This window comes from Rhipicephalus microplus, chromosome 6, assembly GCF_043290135.1.
Source record: "Rhipicephalus microplus isolate Deutch F79 chromosome 6, USDA_Rmic, whole genome shotgun sequence".
NCBI classification, from domain to species: domain Eukaryota; kingdom Metazoa; phylum Arthropoda; class Arachnida; order Ixodida; family Ixodidae; genus Rhipicephalus; species Rhipicephalus microplus.
The window spans coordinates 27290134-27312766 of NC_134705.1; the positions used below are offsets into that span (position 1 = coordinate 27290134).

The window sequence follows — 22633 nt, forward strand, 5'->3', positions numbered from 1 at the left end:
GTCTCGTTTGCTCCTGCCATATTTCAGCGCGAGATGGAGAACTTGTTCAGGGGACTGCCCCATGTAGCAGTCTATTTTGACGACATTCTTAGGACTGGCTCAAATGATGCTGAGCACCTTCGCAACCTTCGTGCTGTACTTAGCAAGCTTCAGGAATCAGGCCTCAAGCTGAAACTTGAAAAATGCCATTTCTTCGTGCCGCAAGTTGAGTATCTAGGGCACACCATCAGCAAGGAACGCCTTTCCCCGAATGTTGGCAAGGTAGCAGCCATTCTGCACGCTCCTGTGCCTCAGGATGTCGGGGAACTTCAGAGTTTCTTGCGACTTGTAGACTTCTACAGGCGCTTCTTACCCAATCTTTTGTCACTCCTTCGTCCACTGCACTTACTTCTTTGTGAAGGAAAGAAGTGGGAGTGGAGACATGAACAACAAGATGCATTCAATGCCTGCAAGCACTTGGTGACATCAGCTCCAGTTCTTGTGCATTTCAACCCTGCCAGGCCTGTTTGCCTCAGCTGTGATGCATCGCCTTATGGTATAGGTGCAGTTCTGGCGCACAAAGATGTTAATGGCGGGGAACATCCCATTGCTTTTGCCTCGAGGAGCTTGTCAAAAGCAGAACAAAACTACAGTCAACTAGACAAGAAGGCACTGGCTTTAGTGTTTGGTGTGGATCGGTTCCACCAGTACTTGTTGGTCATCTCATTCGAAGCACACACTGACCACAAGCCACTTTTTGGACTGTTGGGTGGCAACAAGCCCGTTCCCGTGCAAGCTTCGCCTCCAGTGGTCAGGTGGGCTCTGAAGCTGTCTGCTTACAAGTACAAACTTGTACACAAGCCTGGCAAAGAGCTCCGCCACACTGATGCTCTTAGTAAACTGCCTCTCCCAACTGACACTACTGCATTACCTCGAACGGCTGAAATCTTCTTGCTAGAGGAGGTATATCCGAGACTCCTCTCACCAGGTGTTGTGGCCTAAGCCGCACGAAATGACCCACTTTTGGGCCATGTTCTTGCCATTCTGAAAGGAGAAAGCCTCCCAGTAGGACCAGAGTGGAATCTTTTCAATACCAGAAACTGAGAACTCAGTCTCCATAAGGGTTGCCTACTCTGGGGATCAAGAGTAGTGATCCCAAAGTCATTGCAGGCCCAAGTTCTTGGTGTTCTTCATGCCAGCCACCCGAGTATTGAGAAGAGCAAGATGATTGCCAGGAGCCATGTTTGGTGGCCAGGCATTGACAATGATATTGCCAACAGTGTGAAGAGCTGCGCTACGTGCTAGACTCAACATCGAGCTGCACAGCGGGTTCAGCAGACGCCGTGGCATTTTCCACAGCGACCCTGGTCAAGGCTTCACATTGATTTTGAGGGACCATTTCTAAGTCACACATTCTTGGTTATTGTGGATGCGTTCTCAAATCGGATAGAAGGCTTTCCTGTGTCTTCCACATCTGCAGAAGCTATCATTTCTGCATTGAGAATTGCATTCGCTCAGCATGGCCTGCCTGATGTCATAGTTTCAGACAACGGTCCTGTCTTCACCAGTGCCCAGTACCTTGAGTTCTTAACTCGAAATGGAATACGCCGCATGCTTGTACCACTGTATCACCCTGCCTCGAATGGTGCAGCTGAAAGAGTTGTAGAAACTGCGAAGAACAAACTCAAGAAGTTTAGTTCTGGGAACTTCCAAACGCAGATCTCCAGATTTCTGTTCCACTATAGGACCACAGCACATGGAGTGACAGGTCGGCCACCGTGTGAACTCTTGATAGGAAGAATGTTCAAGACTCCGTTGGATATCCTCAGGCCAAGCCTGCAGGCATCTGTATTCCTAAAACAACTCGAGCAGAAGTTGTATGCTGACGGAGGGTCCCAGCAGGCTCCATCACTGCAGCCAGGTGATGATGCGTACGCGCAAAACTTTCGCAGGGGCACACCCTGGGTGCCTGCCAGTGTCGTGGACGTCACTCCATCATCAGCCAGTGTCCGTCTTGAAGATGGCACCTTGGGAAACTGACACAGCGACCACTTGCGCCTTGTGCAGACAGAAACATTGGCCTCTCCTAAAACTGCTATCGCTGCAGCTCCACCACAGTTGGAGGCGCCGCTTCATCAGGCACCAGCTGTTCCAGAAGTGCCTAATCAGGAACAGCTACCTGGAACCAGCTTCTCTGGGAGCAGCTGTGCCACGGAGAGTGACGGGACTGCGCCCAACAGTGGTGTGCATGTGAACAGTGACTCTGTCGTGTCTACGCCTAGCACGCCGAAGTTGCGACATGGCACAAGAACTAGGAAACCGGTGAATAGGTACTCCCCGTAGTCTTCTTCCTAAGAGGGGAGGAGTGTTACAATGCTGGTTCAAATGCAGCGCCCCCACGAGGCGCTGATAGTTTTGTTGAGCTGTGCAAGCCTGGCACAGCGGCGGGGTGGCCGTTCTGGGAAAGAATAAAAACGCGGTTCGTTCTGGGCTAAGGGCTCAACATGTTCTCGTGTTCTTCACGGGCCTGATGGCCTACTGTTCAGGGTAGTCACTACCGCCTGGCCATCAGTTAGTCTACACATGTAACAATTACGGAGTGAAGTTGTTTTTGACCGAATTACTTTGTGGATGATAGACGGAGCTGTAGTGAAGTGTTATGCCACATTTCTTCAAGAACGTCGTGGTGAGCGCACTTATGAACACAGAACTTTAGTCGCATTGGATTTCACTGGGAAAACCAACTCTTGCAAAAACGCCAAGTAGCGCACTTACAACAGCTGTAGAGCTCAATTCTGGTTACACCACTGCTTCCAGAAACTTCGGGGTAGGGCAAATGAGTGTGAGCAAGTATTTGTTGCCCGTTGCTGTTACTGGTAAAGCGTCTATGATGTCGACTACTAATCTGCGAAAAAGTTCGCCAATCAAATATACTTGGACCAAAGTTGCTTTAATTTTTTAGTTGGGCAGTCCTGTTCTTTGGCAAATGTTGCAGGAACGTACCCAGTGCTCAGACTCTTTGAAGCACGTTGGCCAGTAGTAGTCATTCAGTAATTTGCTTTTGGTCTTGTTGATGCCTAAATGGCCAGCCCAGCTATCACTGTGAACCAAGCCCAAAATTCCAACTCGATACTTTTTGGGAACTACAAGCTGTTCAAGGCATCGTCCTTTCTTGTTTTTAAATGTCCTGTACAAAATACCTGCTTTCATTACGGATGACACTGTTCCTTTTTGCTTCCATTTTGATTTTTCCCAGCACGTTTGCAGTGACTCATCGTTTGCTTGCTCCATTTTAAGAGTGCTATATTCGCAAGAAGTTGAAAATTTTCACTGACTGAGCTCATCGTTTCACCTCAGAGTGGGTTACCAATGGGAGTACTGTTATCGACTGCTGGGGTGATAGGCACAGTTTCGCTTGTTGCGACAGCTTGTGACTGTTCACATTGGTGTTGAATATTGACGCCTTTAGTAGCTTTGGTAGCTTGTGATCATGAGTGGCACCTCCTGATGACCACTACAGGGTTTGCATGAAGTTCCAATCTTGCATTTTGCAAGTCCCTCATTGATCTGTTAGAAAAACAAATATGTAAGGAATTTTTCGAGGTAGCTTATCGGAAACCGCAGCATCAGTTTCAAATTTGACGAAGGCGCATTTCGAATCTTGCTACCGGCAGGCATTTTATGTCTGGCTCCAGTGCCTGACGCACCCATACAAATGAACCTGTGGAGTGCTCGGGCTTAGCAAACGAAGGGTGGACAATATCAAATTTGGCTCCTTGGTCACGCGGAACCTTGCAACTGATGCTGTTAATCTTCATGTCATATGTATAAGGTAAGAGTAAATCGCTCTCTCCGGTTAGGAAATTGTCTGACACTGCTGGCTGTTGACAACCGGCTGCAATGTGACCTTGTTGTTGGCATTCATAGCAGACAAAAAGTTGTTTTTCTTCGAATTTGGAACTTTTCGGTTCACTCCATTGCATGCCCTTGGGTGAGAACAGCATCTGGTTTTCCTTGGTAGGTTTCTCGCATTCCTTTTTGAAACTTCTTGAATGCTCCTGTTGACCTCTTTCGCTGTTCGTCCGAACTTTCCATTCTACGGGAATGGTACTGGTCTGCCAAGCTTGCTGCCATTTGCAGTCTCAACATTTGGCTTGTCCTGAATCCACAGGCGCATTTGGTCCGGAATGGAGGCATAAAACTGCTCAAATGCAAATAGTTCAACAAGACGTTGTTTGTTCTCGTATGCATTGGTGCTCTTAAGCCATTCCTCTAACAAGCTCGTGGACCTGTAGGCGAATTCGGAGAACGACTCCCCTTGGACACGCCTTGTTGTACGAAACTTCACCCTCAAGGCTTCTGTTGACAAGCTGTACCTTCGCCTCAACTGAAGCTTAACTTTATCATAATTATGAGCATGTTTGTCTGGCATTCTCGCGATTACATCGGCTGCCTCATTTAGGAGCAAAGTCAGCAGGCGTTGCAACCAAGTCTCTTTCGCAAGTGCCGCTCTCGTACACCCTTTCTCGAAGTGGACGAGATATAAAGTGGTGTCACTCCCGGCTTCGAAAGATTGCATGTATCCACGCATGTCGAAACTATCATTGTGTTCAAGGTTATGCAAGTGCATCTCTTTTAACTTCAGTTGTACTTCTCGTTCTTTAAGTATTTCAAGGACTGCTTTCCAACATGCCTCAACTTTGTTGGCATTTGCTCCGCATTTGGATATCGCTTCAATAATTTCAGGCTTCCGCATCGACTTCTGGACCGGAATACTGAGCTCTTCAGCTAGCAACATTAGATTGGGTTTCATTAACGACATGACGATCATGCTTGCTGTTAACAAGTGCCACTTTGATATGTACTACTAATTAGCAAAGTCAACAACTACAAAAAACCTTGACTACCAAGTAAATGCTGCAATGCTCCCAGTGAAGTGAAGTAAGCCAAGCTCTGACCAAACCAGACACCAAGGCCGCCTTCGGCGTACGCTCCATACCGCCGCCACCAGCTGTTACATATTCGGTGGTCGGACGACAGCAGACCCAGGAAACGGACAACTTAAGCAGTGCCAGGAAGACAAATCCCCGTTTATTTTGTTTGCGACGCGTTTTTAAGCGCTGTGCGGCCAATCATATGTTGGCAGGAAAGGAAAGAAAACAAGATAGCACATCAAGAGGGGCAATCTTAGCGGAAAGCCCAACATAGAAAGGAGGGCGAGCACTGCGTATGTTACACCGCATATACAATGTTGCCCCTCCCCCTCTTTTGTTGAGATGGAGAAGAGAGTATGAATGCTAGCACTAAAGAAATCAGTTCTGTTCAAGCTTCGAGGAAGACAAGTTCACTTGACGAAACGTTGGCTCAACAAAACTTTTTTTCACGAATTTTTCGCTCCATGAAAAATAGTGTTCCAGTCTTTTCAAGATAGTTGTGTTTATCGTCCAGTTGACGATCTCTTTCTTCAAGTTTTGTCATTTTGGTTTTTGCTTCTGCTGGCTCATTTGTAGGTGGGCGGTGTGTTGTTGCAGTATAGCTGTGAGGATTCTGCATTTTCACAAGCATCTCGCTGTTTTCACTGCTTTTTGTGATTAGTGTGTCCACTGTGTCCTGCACAAACAGGCCATATCAAGCTTTTGGAGGGTTCTTTACTTTGATAGCTTTCTTGAATGCAAAACCTGAGTGAACTGCATTCTCTTTTATGACGTACAAACCACTGCCGAGTTCACCGGCAAGCGACATGTTAAAATTAAATCATGAGAATGAGGGAGACTGGGAGAAAAAGCTGTAAGAAGCAGATTGACTACATCTGGTTTTCCAGAAATGCACTTTGGTAAGTGTGAAGCGCTCTGAAATGTTCATAATCATAAGCGAAAAACAAAAAAAATGAGACAAACAGAACTATCCAAACACAAGTATGCTCAAAAAGATTATGCAGTACTAACAACAATACAACATATTTTTATTTATTTATTTATTTAACAATACTGCCAATCTCATCCGAGATTATAGCTGGGAAGGCATATGAAAACAAATATTTGTTTACACAGATTCATGTTGATAGAAAACACAAAAAAGCCGGTATTACAATATGACAAGCAAATCATAGGTTATACCTTGCCGTTAAAGAACACACAATCAAGCAATTTTAGTAATAGCAAAACAAAATCATGAACTAGGTTATCGTTGAAAATGACCGCGAAAAGATAATGCATTCAATTGTAATATGGAGTAGGGAAAACAAGTAGGCATTTTTATTGAACAACTTATTCAAATAATTTTATGAACAATAAACTAATCGAAAAACTTGTCATTGGAATATAACAATCATAAAAAACAAAACTTTTGTATTAGCAATATGACACTGACTCGTTTATTTTGTATATTGATGATGTGATGTTAGTGCGATTTGCGAGGCAAGTAATTCGCTTTCAATCGCAGCTGTAAACAAGTTTATGGATGATTCAGTGCTTAAGGTGGGTTTCAACGAGTCCCAATCTTTAATAGTTAGAGGAAAAAATGAGTATTTAAAGCAATTAGTGTTAAAAGAGTATTCTACAAGAGTATGGGAATGATTATGACGGGTTGACCTGCCGTGAAAAAAATATAGATACCATGAAGTACCTATTTTTATTATGTTGTGGAGTAATTGAAACATTAGCTTTAGTCTTGTTAGTTTTGTTTGGTTTTTGTAGTGTTAAAGTGCCAGCGTTATTGAGTAGGTGCGTTGGTGAGTCCGTCTGTCTATACTTGCTAAAAATAAACCTTATTGCTTTTCTTTGAACCACTTTTATTTTATTAATCTGTTGGTGGGTATACGGGAACCAGACAGGGCTGGCATAATCTAATACATATCTGTCGAGGGTAGTATAAGCTATTAGTGTTGTATTTGGTGGTGCGAGTTTAAGACGTCTTTTCAATAAAAATAATCTTTTTATGGCTGTGCTAGTAATCTTATCAATGTGAATATCCCATCTGAGGACGCTTGAAATCGTTATTCCTAGATATTTGTGGCTAGAGACTGTAGCTAAGGGGCAGTTTTCAATCGTGTAAAAAAAGTTCGACCTGTGTTTTTTGCGAATTATTGTCATGGAGACACATTTACCAATATTAAGAGACATTTGCCATTTTTTGCACCACGTGTGTACGTCTTCTATTGCTTGGTTAAGAATTAAGTGATCTGTAGGAGTATTAATTTCCTGGTAAAGTACGCAGTCATCTGCAAAGAGCCTAAGTTTTACTTCAGTTGAGAGGGGCAGATCATTAATAAATAATGTGAATAATATTGGTGCTAAGAAGCTATCCTGTGGCATGCCTGACATGACTGCTGCTATCCTAGAGGTGGCGTCCTGTAACTGTACAAATTGTGAGCGATTGGTTAAGTAATCTTTAATCCAGTGAACAATGGTGCTATCTCCAAGGGTAACTTCTAACTTACTTATTAATTTTGTATGAGAAACACGATCAAATGCCTTCGAAAAGTCTAAGAAGATGAGGTCAATTTGTTTATGGTTATCAATGGACTTGGCTGCATCGTGTATTAATTCTAAAAGTTGAGTAACCGTTATAAAGCCTTTTCAGAAACCGTGTTGTACAGGAGACAGGATATAATTTTTTTCTAAATAAATACTTATGTGTTTCAATATCATATGTTCTAACAATTTACACACAGAACAAGTTAGTGATATTGGCCTGTAATTTGAAACCATGGTTTTGCTGCCTGCTCTGTGTATTGGTATAAGTTTTGCGGTTTTACATACTACGGGGATAGTGCATGATTGCAGTGATTTATTAAAGATTACACATAAATATTTAGCTACCCATTCTGCATACCTTTTAAGGAAGATGTTTGATAGGTTGTCGGGTCCCGGGCCCTTCTTTGTATCGGTATTTATTAGTAGATTGAGCACGCCTTGCTCGGTAATTGTCAAGGGTTCTATTGGTGAATGGTTTGAAGATTGTATAGGTGGTACGATTCCGTCACCTACAGTAAAAACTCATTGAAAGTAATCATTGAAAGAGTTGGCAAGATCACTGTCATCAGAGGTACGCATGAGTTCATCATCTTTTTTTGGATTTATGTATTTCCAAAATTTATTTGGTGCGCTTATCAAAAATGTGGGAAGTATCTTTGCAAAGTTATTATTTTTAGCATCTTTTAGTTTACTTCTCATATCACTGATAGCTACAGTCAGATAGTGTCTACTAAGGGTAGTTGGTGTCGTGTTCAGTTTTTTCCTTAGCCGTTTTACCTTTCGTTTCGCTTGCATCACATCACGTGTTATCCAGGGGTTTAGTCGCCCATTTTTTTTTCTTTTTGATCGATACGTAGCGTTTTATGCATGACGTGACGATGCTTATAAATCTACTCCAAAGTGTTTCGATGTCAATAGATGTGTTATCTGTAAGTGATGCGAATGAATTATATTCGAAAGTAAAACAGTCGATTATACTTGTGTCATCAGCATGGGTAAAGTCAGAATAATAAAGTGACGCCTGTTGATGAGATCTATAGTCATTCACATCTACAGTGCAATAAATTAGGTTATGATCTGAGATGCCCTCCATTATTTCCATTGTAGTAGTTTCTTGCAGGAAATGATCACTTAAAAAAACTAAATCAAGAATGTTCGACGATGATGCATGTACTCGCGTGGGTTGGGTCACTATCTGATGTAAATTGAAATTGAGCATGAGATCACATATCAACTGCGAGCTATCAGACTTGAAATGCATAGCTTGCCAGTTTATTTCCGGCATATTAAAATCACCCAGAAGGATTAGTCTGGCATTTGATACATGACTCTGCATACAACTACAAAGTGAAATAATGACGTCACTAGAAGCAGATGGGCTACGGTATACACAACCCACAGTGATGGCACGTGAACCTAGGGATAATCTGCAAAATATTGCATCTACACCTTCAACTTCTGGAAGAACTTTGAACCAGAATTTTTTATTGACAAAAATGACGACGCCACCACCACGTGTGGGTCGGTCTTTCCGTATTATGGCGTAGTTGGGGCTACCTATTTTCTGATTATGAATATCACTTGACAGCCAAGTTTCGGTAACTCCTACAAAATCCGGTTCTAGTTTCAGTAATTAAGATTCAAGCAAATCAGATTTGTTCAGTATACTACGTGCGTTTAGATTTCATTTCATTTCATTTATTGATACCCTCAGGACCGGGAGGTATTACAGAGGGGAGAGGTATTAGCACATGGAGAAAAAAAACAAAGAATACAGAAATGCAGCAATGAATATGCAGTTATTACAGTGGTGCGGCTCCTACTCATACAGTCTTAGCTAATGGCATTTTTAAACAGTTCATGATCTTGGATATTTGCTATTTATGCGGGAAGATGATTCCATTCGATGCTCTTGCGTGGTAGGAATGATGTGTGGCAGCCATTTGTTCTGCATAATGGAACTCCGACCTTATGACGATGATCTAGACGAGGTGATACATAATCTGGTAGTGAAATAAGTTCATTATGTAATTGGGGATGGTGATATATTTTGTGAAAAAGACACAAACGAAGAATCTGACGGCGAGATGCTAAAGATGGTAGATTCAAGCTAGATTTCATTGCCGATATGCTTGCGGTGCGGTTATAGTTAGAAAGAATAAAGTGGGTAGAATTATTTTGAACCATTTCGACTGAGTGTATTAGATTGGCATTTACAGGATCCCAAACCGAGGCAGCATATTCTAATTTAGGGCAAATCAATGTTTTGTAGAGGGTGAGCTTTAAGGAAGAAGGAGCTTTAGCAAAGTTGGGACGTAGGTATCCAAGCATTCTGTTTGCTTTTGCAATTATGTGTTCAGTGTGGATTGCCCAATTTAAAGTGCTGGTTATGTGTAAGCCTAGATATTTATAGCTAGAAACGGTATCCAACGCAAGATTATTAAGAGAGTAGGTAGGAGGTGGATTAGTTGTTCTAGACACTCTCATAACCTTGCACTTGTTGACGTTGAGTTGCATTAACCATTTTTGACACCAAATTGAGACAGCAGTAAGGTCAGTTTGAAGAGCAGTTACGTCGGCATCGGAGCTTAATTCACGGAATATTACACAGTCATCAGCAAATAGGTGCGCATGAGAGGAAAGACACGCAGGTAAGTCATTAACATAAATAAGAAAAAGAAGAGGACCAAGCACAGACCCTTGCGGTACTCCAGATTGAACAGCGGTGTGGCGGCTATTCACCCCGTTAGCAGCAACATACTGAGAACGATTGTTAAGAAAGAATTCAATCCAAGTTAGTAATTTCCTGTCAAGGTTTAGTTGAAGTAATTTGTGCATTAATAAACTGTGGGAAACCTTGTCGAACACTTTAGAAAAATTCAAAAATATGCGGTCGGCCTGAGAAGAGTGATCCAGTATAACGTTCAGTTTATGTGTGAAAGATGCCAGTTGGGTCTCGCAGGAGTATGTTTTTCGGAAACCATGTTGTGCTAGGGTAAAGAATGAGTTAGATTCGAGGAATTTTACAAGGTTCAAAAATAAGATGTGTTCTAATATTTTGCACGGTATACTGGTAAGTGATATAGGTCAATAATTAAGTGGGAAATGGCGGTTACCAGCTTTGTGAAATGGAGTCACCTTCCCGATCTTCCATTCAGCGGGCAGGCAACCTTGGTCCAGTGACTGCTGAAAGATCATTGTTAGTATGACCGATGAAGAAGCACACATACTCTTTAAGAATTTCGGAGGAGCGAAAGACAATCTTAAGGACCTAATTATCGCTTCAACACCACTACAATCAATACATATTGGAGGCATAACGGGATGGCGAAAAGGTTCCGCATTAGGTAAAACGTCATTTGCATCAACGGAAAAGTGAGAGGAAAAAACATCGTTTAGAACGTTCGCACGTAAGTCAAAAGGAATTTGATTTCCGCTAGCGTCTTCTAGGGTGATTGCGTCGGCGGGTTTGGGGTTTATCGTGCGCCAGAATTTTTTAATATCGTTCGTTAGCATGGATGGTAACATGTTTTGTAAGTTATGATTTTTGGCCTTTTTTAGTGCTGTTACATAATTTTTAGACGCGAGCTTGTAGGCATTCCAGCGTTCTTCATTCCCGCATTTCTTGTCAGATTGATGTAGGTTACTTTTTTTTGCGGGGCCGTATCTTCTGCAGTTCGTCTTTCTGGTTTTTTTGTTTTGCAGGAGCATTTGCGCCATGGCTTACAGGAACGGCTTTATTATTTTCCTCATCCCAGCAAAATATTTCACCATTAATCCGGAGCTTTTCATAGCTTAATGATACTTTTTCTCCTGTTTCTTTTTTTGATTTACCCTAATTCCATAGTTTTTTTCTTATGCCACGAATGCGAGCTGAGAAGTCGTCACTTATGGAGTAATTGCTGACTTTTAACTTGTAAAAGTTCTGCAATACTGTTATTTTGTCGCGATGGTCAGCAAGGCGCAAAATAATTGGCCTGCATTTGTTAGCTTTTGGCTTTCCTAGTCTATGTATCCTTTCTGTGGCAACTGTCTTGGCTTTCAGAATGTTTTTGACGATACTGTCGTTCACTGTTTCATCCAAGGTGCCACTGTTTTCTTTCTCGCTTTCTGGAACACCATATATTATGAGATTATATTTTTTTAGACCGATTCTCAAGATCATCAATCTGAAGTTCAAGTTTTCGAACCACTTCCTGTAGGGCACATATTCCGGTTTCGCAGTTTGCTATTTCGTTGTCTAGGGCACTAATATTAGCCAGCTTCGACTCAATAGCAGTAAGGCGCTCCTCTTTCATCTCCCTTAAATCGTCAGCAATGCTTTGTAGCTGCTTAGCAAACTGGGTAACACCAGGGCCGGGGTTTGTTTCTACGTCTTCTGACAATAGCAATAAGTTTTCAGCACAGTCTACAAGATCAATTACAAACAAGCAAATGAGCTGCGGGCACGGCAGCTTGATCAAAAATGGGTCGTTAGAACGAAAGCATTTTCCATAGCGCCTGCTCACCTGCATGAAGTACAGAGGAGGATTAGCCGACCGCATCGTTGAGTTGCCGCCGTGCCTTTCAGCCCACAATCGATTGACGCCAGCATTTATGGAGGAACCGGCCCATTTCGCCACCAGGGAAAATTGTCCAGTGTCATGCCCATGCGTGGTTGTCGCCGATACGGGCTGCTCCCAGATGAAGGCCAACTGGTAAATGTTCGGAATCGTCGGTGACGTGTGCTGATTGATCGCGCTGGAAGGCGGCATAAAAATGCCATGTCCCGCGCATATTGGTGCGTTGTGTCCCACAGGTAGCAGGAAAGCGACGAACATCTGCATGAAGTACAGAAGAGGATTAGCTGACCGCATCGTTGAGTTGCCGTCATGCCCTTCAGCCCACAATCGATTGACGCCAGCGTTTATGGGCGAACTGGCGCATTTCCCCACCAGGGAAAATTGTCCGGTGTCATGCCCATGCGTGGTTGTCACCGATACGGGCTGCTCCCAGATGAAGGCCAACTGGTAAAGGTTCAGAATCGTCGGTGACGTGTGCTGATTGATCGCGCTGGAAGGCGACATAAAAATGCCATGTCCCGCGCATATTGGTGCGTCGTGTCCCACAGGTAGCAGGAAAGCGACGTACATCTGCATGAAGTACAGAAGAGGATTAGCCGACGGCATCGCTGTGTTGCCGCCGTGCCCTAGATACGAAACGTTATGAACAAAAAAAATTTCGCGCAGAAATACAAAATGGATACAATGTGGCTCGAAACTGCACCCTATACTAAATCACATTCTCATCACTTGCATTACTCAGAAAAAGATTCTTAAATATAGGACGAACTGTTTAACTTCCGTAGTTAAACTGGAATATGTATAAGGGTAATGAACGAAGCAATTATTGTTGAAAAGTTTCAGACGTGGCTATGAAATATGTGTTAGAATATAATTGAATATTAGTTTGTAAAATAACAAAACAAGCACAACATTAAGAATTTTTTTAAATAAATAATCGCTTTACTGACAACCTGTAAATGTTATACAAGTTTAACAACTTTAGAACTCTCAACATGGCCGTTCTACGAAATTTTACTTAATGTGCATAGGCATGATGAGCGGAGCAACTGTGAATCCTCGAGCAACTTAGAGCGAAAGGGCCCGAAAGTGAGCCTGAATTCTCAATTGCTAGTTTTGGTACCACAAAAAGGTGATACGGCTATAGGACTTGTGCCGTGCTTGCGAAATAGCTGCGAAACGCAGCCGCATAATGAGTAAAAGAAAAGCTACTGCTCATATAATGCAACCGGCTGTCACCCACTCCTCACTACATACACTCTTTTTTACCCTCGTGATCCAATGAGTGTTTTTTGCCAATACACGCAATTAAGGAACCGAACATACATGCATGTCTTCTTTCTAAAAAAAAAAAAAAAAGAAACGGATAAACTGACCGCCGATTGGGTTGGTTAACATAAATGAAAGACACAATTAAGCTGCGTCCCTTTTACTTTCTTGCTTGAATAGCAGTGTTGATAAACTTTTTTTTGAAGGCAGGACGTTCACTCGCTCTATCTTTGAAAAAAAAGTCTATAAAAACCGCTTTTCATACAACGATACGCGCGCATAACCACACACAAGCAGCTGGAACTTTGGAGACCGCGGTGGCCAGAGACCATGGCCCAGCTTCTCATGCAGGCTTGCGGCCACTGCTGGGTAGGTAGATAATAAATTTTATTTAAGATCCAATGAGGAATCACTGGCCTGGGCTAAGGGTGTACACAATTTCTTGATAGGCTCATAGCAAAAAATCTTTCCCAACGCAAAGCTAAACACACAACTTACCGTATAAATCAAGAATGAAGAAAAAACATAATGTTGCTTGCAATGTGGAAGTCTGTGTCGAGCGCTACGCCGCGATCTTGCTACAAAAAGAAACAAACAAACACTTTCATATACTTCTTTTCGGGCCTTTCCTATATTGGTAGCGTTGGTCGTAACGTAACCTGAACAGTTGGGCGTTTCGTAGTAGCCATGCCTTCACCCGCGCACAGGGAGACGGAGCGCTTTGAGAGGAGAAGAGACCAGACGGCAAACGTCGCGAAGTGGGACGAGCGAAGGACATTTACGATGCCATTTCTAAATATTCCTGTGGCTATGTGTTCGTTGTCGAATCTAGCGCCATTGCAACAGCACAATCAAATTCCGACTTGTGGGTGATTTAAGTGTCCTTAAAGCTTTGTTACTTGTATCAGTATCCAATTCGCTCCTGCATTTTTAAGGGAAAGTGTGTTGTAAATAAGAAAATCGGGCGATTCGTGAATACGCAGAAACTATACGTAAAGGGACACTAAAGGCAACTATTAAATCGACGTTGATTGTTGAAATAGCGGCCCAGAAACCTCGTAGTCTTACTTTTGTGCCAAGGAAGGGCTTAATTTTAAATAAAGTCACATTTTAGTGGTCGGCATTGGGTGAACGCACTTCAAATTATCCACCTCAATAAGCAGATCGTCTAACGTCACTCTTGTTGTGCACAACGTTGCCCGGCTTTATTGCGTGGCCGCTGACACTAGTAGCAGCAGAACGAAAGCAGCGGAGCCACGGCAGCAACAATAGTCATTGATCAAATTCCAGCCATTGGCTCGGAGATGGCAGACGTGTTTCGGTTCAACTGGACCCTGCTAGATGGCACGACCTGTTCATTTTAAGCATGCGAAAATTGAATTTTTGAACCACTCGTGCCATTCCTCATAAAAACATCCAGTGGTTCTTTTTTATGAATCAAACAAAAACAAACAAGCAGCATTTTATTGCGTCTCTTGATGCACGAAAGGTTCTTTATTTAGTACAGCTATTTCAGTAGTGATTAATTGTAGACGGTAGCTCGGACATCATTGGAAACACTTTGGGAATGTCCTACTGCAGCCGGTAAGTAGGGCATTGCTGTTGATAATGTTGTCGTTTTAGATGTCATGCATTGAGCCTTCAATCTGGCATAAATTGTTATTTGACTGTAGTGTCCCTCTAAGAAGCAATGCCCGCATACTTTAACAAGGATCTCGGCACTAGTTTCATTTCAGGTCTTCTCAGCACGCATAGCCAGGAATAACAATTGCCACAGCATGAATCGCTACCAGAAAATCTTTTAGATGCTCATAATACCCTTTCAGCTAACGGTAAAAAATGCAATGTGAAATGTGGTGATGAAGATATTGTAGAGTTTGCCACAATACAGGACACTTTCAGTTCGCAACCGACTTGCTTCGCACTGACTGCTACTGACTAGTGATTAAGGTAAAAGTAAATAACTCCTGTCACTTGGCTGTTTATTTGGAATAAAGCGTGCATTAGTTATAGACATGGTAGTACAGTGATTTTGGCTGTGAACCTATAAAACACGGCACTGGCTTCATTGAGGTCGAGCTATCATTAGATAAATACTTTGACACTTAACAGCAATCCATCTAGCCCTTTAAATTCCTATCCGATTTGTTCCAGCTGCCACGCCAAGAAGCACATTGCAAGAGGTGTGCTGACTGGTCTTCTATATTTCCGTTTTTTTTTTTTTTTGCCTTTGTCCTTCAAACCACATGTTAACATGTATATATGCTCTCAGCCCATACCTACTGTAGTAGATACTCAAGTGTTGTGGTTTCATATTAACGGGAGCAAATACGAAGTCAATTGCGCAGCTCTTCGACTTGCAAGCAGCTCGATCGGAGTAGCGCCATCTGGTGACGTCCGTCTTCGTCTTGGTTTTCCCACACCTCGGCCTCGCAGACTTCAGGCTGCATGTAGAACAACACGTTTCACAGAAAATTAAAGTGACAATGGGAAAATGGGAAGCCAAAACTATTCTTCGGCCATGAGTAGATATGTTAACTTGAACTTTATTTCGCATCTATACATGTTACAGATAACAGGAACACTGACAAAAACCCAGATAACGGCTTGACGAGGTCGGTGTCCCTTTTTTTTTCTTTTTTGCAACAAATTGTTGATGGGCAAAATCAAAAGTACAATGCATAAAAAAACACTTCTATGTGAAACATCGAACTGATCCATATACAAAGTTTGCAACGCATTGCAACACGCTTTAAACATAATAAACAAATTATATCCATAATAAACATACAAGCATGATAAATATTCACTACTATTGTTAAAAATGTTTAAACACGTCACCATGTACTTTCATGTTCATTAAAATTAATCAGATGTTTGATCAACACATGCACATCCTTCGCGAGAGAAAGTATGGGAATTAAAGAAGAGAGTTAAGAAAAGATGGTAAGACAATAATCTCAAAGTAGCGACGTATGTCCACATGTCTTCGGTGAAGTTGTCACTTCTCGTGTACGCAAGCGGTAAATTGCCATCTTGCGTGTGCTTGTGTTTGTGCCCATTTATTTGTTCACGGCATGCCATAGATGAGAAAAGCTGTCGTCTCTTCTCAGTATGAAGCAGGGTTGCCGGTGGTGGCTACTTTGTGCAAAATTGGCTAGTTTATGGCCCCGTCTGGTGACAAAAAATTTAGGTTGGTGCCATCGCTACCTTTTTTACTAGCTTTAGCTTTTGTTCTGGGGCATTAAGTAGCCATTCTTGTAAAATTTGCAGAATAAATACACTATCTTTAGGCAGTCCTATCGTGTAACCCAATGCGTACGTGCGTCTTCCATATCCTCAGCGGGTTGATGTCTATCAAGGCACGCCAACGCAACTCGCGGCGTGCCTGCAAACGTGAGCGTCGGCAAAGGGATGCAAGAGGGCACTTGACCCCTTCAAGTCAGGCCAGCACTCGCCATCCCATTCGCTCATACTCAGCCACGATGCAACACGGGTTCGCATACCTCCCAGGACAAAATCCTACTGAGCCTTGACACTGATGCTTGCAAATATGAAGTGGTGAAAGTACGTGTATGCTGGAAAATGCCTAACTTTAGCATAATGCGAGTCACGGAATGCCGGCTTTCGATAGGTATAGCGCCGCCAGAAATAAGAGGCCGCGAGACCATCAACAAAACGCTTTTAATGGCGGCATTAAAACGCAGAACAGCCCATGATGATGATAGTGGTGTGCCCACTTCTTGGCGCTCGCTTGGAAGACAGCAGCTCAATTCTTCTTCGTATGCTGATCTCCGCAGCATACGAAGTAACGAAATAATTAATGACGTTCCGGTTACGTTTTCGTTTCGGTGAAAATTATCATTTTTTTCGTTTTAGTTGTTCGTTTCGTTTCAACACTGGGCTATCGCTGCTTCTCTGCCTTAATCTTCAATCTGGGAAAGCACTGCACCGATGTCATAGCGTGAAGCGTCACACGCCAGAAGCAAAGGCCATGGTGTCTCGTCATAATGACTGGGCATCACACTGTCACGCCAAGGCGCGTATTTGCAGGGATTCACACTTGGACTTCTGCGACACGAGGGAGCAAGTGCTGACAGGTGTCTGATCACAGAAATACTGCACAATGCTCCTCATGAGGTCATTTTAGGATGAAGACTTGCGCTTCACAATATACGAGAATTTGAGACAATCGACCGCGACCGACAAGAGCGTCTCGGGGGGGCATCTGAGCGACGAGTCATCCACTAAATGAGTGTTGGCTGCACTCTTAAAAAAAAGTGTGTCTGAACTGACAACCTTTGGGTGGTAAGCGCCTTGCTACTCAAATGACGCTCTTTTTCGGGGGTCATACGACTTTCTTTGTTCTTCAGACCAATGTCTTCCTTCTTCACAAGGAAAGAGTGTATGTATGGCTTGAAAAAGAGTGGTAAGTTCGGCCAGTTAGTCCATTACGTAAGTGCGCAAAAACAGACGGAAACACAAAAGAGGAGTTTGTGCCTTCTCTTCTTTTGTGTTTTGATTTTCGTGCAGGTATGTTATGGTATGTATGGCTTCCAACGTAGGAGTCCTTGTGACTACCCCATGGTTCCCAGTTAGTACCTCTTGGTAGTCAGGGTGACCCCTTTCCAATGATATTGCTGACCCCCACTCAATGGGACACTCTCAAACAAATAATGCGTTCACTTGTATTTGTGATCGATGTTGATGAAACTTGCTGACTTCGTGTCTATTTATGTACCGATTTCAATATGAATTATCCTTCTCGAAAAAAAAAAACGCAGCTTTAATACATAAAACTTTTGTGTCTCCATGAGCAAGCCTGTGTTTCCAAACAGAAGAGTTTTAGAGCAAGTCAGGGAAATTAGGGATAAAAGCTGTATGCACTATTTAAGCGACTTGAACTGGTATAGCGCATTACGGGGAAGAAGAAACGGCCGAGCAGACCGACACAAGAGGACAGAGCGCTAACTTCCAACTGAGCTTTATTGTCAAATTGCATCAAATAAGTAGACCGGCGCAAGCATACAAAACCACCCTAACGCAACGACAAGATAACACACAACATCACACCGTCACATATCACACATTCATAGGCGGTTACCCTGATTAAGGAAGGCCACTTCATGTTCAGATAAACCCAAAGAAGGGGCGCTAATACACGTGCTGCCAGCTCTTGCTATACAATGCGCTTCTATAATTTCTCGAGTTAATTGTGACGGGTGCTTTTTTATCACTTCGCACTGGTCAAACTTGGGGGTACATCTACAATCGCGGCAGTGAATTCCAATCTGGCCCTGGATTGCTTTGTGAGCATTATAATGGTGCTCTTTTAGCCTTTCATTAAGGCATCGCCCCGTTTGGCCGAAATACCACATGAGAATGGAATCGCGTAAACAACCCCCACTACACACGGCACAAACCGAGTTTTGTGCTTAGTTGCGCAACCAGTGGTGTGTGATTTGAGAGGGTTGACAGCTTTGCAAAGCCGCTGTAACTTATCCGGCGCTGAAAACACCACTTTGACGCTGACGCTGTGTGTAGTGGGGGTTGTTTACGCGATTCCATTCTCATGTGGTATGTGGTATTTCGGCCAAACGGGGCGATGCCTTAATGAAAGGCTAAAAGAGCACCATTATAATGCTCACAAAGCAATCCAGGGCCACATTGGAATTCACTGCCGCGATTGTGGATGTACCCCCATGTTTGACCAGTGCGAAGTGATAAAGAAGCACCCGTCACAATGAACTCGAGAAATTATAGAAGCGCATTGTATAGCAAGAGCTGGCAGCACGTGTATTAGCGCCCCTTCTTTGGGTTTATCTGAACATGAAGTGGCCTTCCTTAATCAGGGTAACCGCCTATGAATGTGTGATATGTGACGGTGTGATGTTGTGTGTTATCTTGTCGTTGCGTTAGGGTGGTTTTGTATGCTTGCGCCGGTCTACTTATTTGATGCAATTTGACAATAAAGCTCAGTTGGAAGTTAGCGCTCTGTCCTCTTGTGTCGGTCTGCTCGGCCGTTTCTTCTTCCCCGTAATGCGCTATACCAGTTCAAGTACGACGAACCAACTTGCCCAATCTTCAACACTCGTGGACTATTTAAGCGAGTTTACTGCGCTGTACCATCATGATGTTTATGAAACAATTAGTCAACATAATTAAGGCATGTTTAAGCTTGTTTGAGTTAATTAAAATTATGTTATGTGGAGCTCTCGTAAACAGTTCTCCAGCTAGACATTACACGTCAGTGTTCAGCATAAGATAACTTTGGTTAAGAGGTTTTAGAACATGCATTCAGGTTCTGTTGCATACAGTTTCCATTTTATAATATTTTGATTCTTATCTTGTAACTCTTTGGTGTTATGGAAATATGTTCTTAACATGTCACATGAAATGTTTGCTATGTTTAAGGCGACATACACTAGTAGAAACATAGCTGCATATTCAAAATCAGCATAAAAATACACATACCTTAAGCCAGTTTTATAGAGCTTCATTAGGGTATATCTGACAATCAATGAAAGTAGGTGCTGGTTCCTCTTGTTACACTGCAAGGCACTTCTACTGTGTTTGTCTGATGAGTAATCACTCAAACAGCAACATAGTGGTGGATGCATATGTATGACAGCATACAGCACGGAAAAAGGTGACATTCAGACAGCTCAAACAATATAACATTTGACTTGTTTGTGTCTTTTTCTTTTTTGTGTCGGCATGCTACAATGAATCACTATAAACAAGCTGAATTCCTTCATGACATTTAATTTGTGAGCACATTGTAATTAAAATCAATTCTTTTATCAAGAAGCACCTAAACTAACATCCTGCAAATGATTTATAGTCCTCGGCCCCCTCTCGAATGATATGTGGAGTTTAACTTCCCAAAACCACTATATTATTATGAGAGACGCCGTAGTGGAGGGCTCCGGAAATTTTGACCACCTGGGGTCCTTTAACGTGCACCCGAATCTGAGCACACGGGCCTACAACATTTCCGCCTCCATCGGAAATGCAGCCACCACAGCTGGGATTCGATCCCGCGACCTGCGGGTCAGCAGCCGAGTACCTTAGCCATTAGACCACCGTGGCGGGGCATATATATATATATATATATATATATATATATATATATATATATATATATATATATATATATATATATATATATATATATATATATATATATATATATATATATATTTAATATATATAGAATATATATAATGTATGTATATATATATATATTTAATATATATAGAATATATATAATGTATATATATATATATATATATATATATATATATATATATATATATATATATATATATATATATATATATATATATATATATATATATATATATATATATATATATATATATATATATATATATTGCTCACACTGACGAAGGCTGGCCCACCAGCCGAAACGTATGTGATTAATAAAAGTGTTTCCTCGTTAGTCGTGCTTTTTCGCTTCCGTGTATATATATATATATATATATATATATATATATATATATATATATATATATATATATATATATATATATATATATATATATGCGACGCTATGATGAGTGGGAGACGTGGCCTGGCTCATACGCCATGTTTATTCTATTCTCACTTCTTCCTTCTCTACTTCTTCTAACTCTTAACCATCGCTACCGTCTTTCGTTACAGGATTCCCCCTCCCCCCGAAAGAATGCGCGCGTTGCATATTACAATGCCTGATGAACAAGCGGTCTTAGAACACACACAAAAAAATGTCCAAATGAGCTGTAATTCCACATCACATTGCAGTTTCGTAAGGTCACACAGACTTCACAGGAAAGGGCAGCAATCCGGGGTTATCATGTATGGCTCTGGTGGGCAAGGCTGGCTGTTACGCTCTGGACAACATAAGCATGCTTTGAGCGTGGAAACAGATGGAAACGCTGCCGGCGTTCTTGCTGGAAGTGAACGAGGTTGGAATGCCTTGCAGGATCGACAGTTTTGTAGGCGTCGCATTTTTTCTCGTGAGTGATACAAACGCCGTGCAAGCAGTTTGCGTGTCTGTTGCTTGTGGCTGATTGGGCGCCGCTTGTGTTCCTGCTGAGTACAAGCGGTTGTTTTGTGGCGTTTAGGGAGTTTTCTGCGGCGATAAAGTTCCTTGGCTTTTCTTTCTTCGAAGCTGGCTTAGATGCGGAATCAGTGTTTTCTTTTGTGGTCGTTGTTCACGACATTCTTTAAGCCGCAAGTATGCTTGCGATGTGGCTTTAGTTCTTCGTTGTCCTTGTTGGTGGGGCTGTTTTAGCTGTTAGGCTTCTCCTTGTAGCTTTTGTTGGCATTGCTTATGTTGCACTATCTGAAGAGGTGAACTTCCTTTAGAAACATGAGCCTGCTCTTCTTTGTAAGTTGATGTGACCAGAAAATCGCTGATACTTGTTAGGGTGTCGCGATTTGTGTCAGGCAATGAAGATAGTGCGCCGTAATTGACAGCAAAATCTGCTGAGGCTCTTAAAAAGACATTCTTAATGGAGGTTCCTGGCACAGGGCAGTGCTTGAAAGTTGATCCTTCCGACCCTCCTGTGTTGGTTGTGCTCTCAGGTGGCTGGGAACTCGACGGCGACACTGTGGAAGGATTGGTTTGGTCAGATTTTACTTGGGGCTGTTTCTCTGTGTCCGCAAATTTGGAAATAAGCTGTTCTGACGCATGAATGTGGACGGTTGGCCCTGGGCTTGGCTGAGTATATTCCGAGTTCCGCCGCTCTATCCCGACCGTAGTAGGCTTGTGAGACGCGAGGTGGGCGTTGTGAGCGACCGAAGATCCACGCGATGGAAAAGCAGGAGGTTGGTCAATGTGTGAAGGCTGTTCGACTGTGATGGTCCAGTGCGGTTGTCTGTGGATGGTGGGTTATAAGCGAGTCTTCGTCGTAGTCGTCGTTGTATTCTTTGAACCAAACGATCATTTCTTTTTTGATCTTTTCCCATGACTCGTCGTTTTGAAGTATGTGGGTGAGGTAGAATTTGAGGCCTCACCGGAGATGTAATCGGTAAAGTTGATGATCATTTCCCGTTCCAACGATGATGCAGCGGTAGCGTGGAGCTCGAACAGGTCGAACCAGCCTTGTACAGGTCCATCGTCCGGTGCTCTGGTGTACTTGGGGATGGGAAGGTCTGTCGATGGTTCCGTCATGATGGTTGCAACGGTGTCCAGTGTTGATGCACTTCTGTGGTCCGCGTTCGGTCACTGCGTCTCGCTTAAATCTTCGATGATGACGGCCGGCTGATGAAGTGGTTGTGAGGTCTTCATCCTGCCGACTAGTGCGACGCTACGATGACTGGGAGACGTGGCCTGGCTCA

The 22633-nt window shown here is 42.8% G+C and overlaps 2 protein-coding genes across 17 annotated transcripts in view; one reads left to right on the plus strand and one right to left on the minus strand.

Annotated features, from left to right (window-relative positions):
- The window catches only part of Sirt2 (Sirtuin 2), a 438023-nt gene that overhangs the window by 402487 nt on the left and 12903 nt on the right, over positions 1–22633 (plus strand). The gene's annotated exons all lie outside the window — the stretch shown is intronic.
- LOC119167701 (uncharacterized) overlaps positions 8470–22633 on the minus strand; it is a 70435-nt gene continuing 56271 nt past the window's right edge. Inside the window, exons 2-3 of one of the 3 annotated variants that reach the window (XR_012884104.1) lie at positions 10571–15729; positions 8470–9457 (exon numbers count right to left, since the gene is read on the minus strand). Coding sequence is in view for 2 of the 3 variants with exons in the window: in XM_075865872.1 (XP_075721987.1) it covers positions 11588–12622 (1035 nt within the window). In the remaining variant the exon portion in view is untranslated. Of the gene's footprint in view, positions 15730–22633 lie in introns of all 3 variants that reach the window. The other 2 variants (XM_075865872.1, XM_037419225.2) reach the window with 2 other exon arrangements.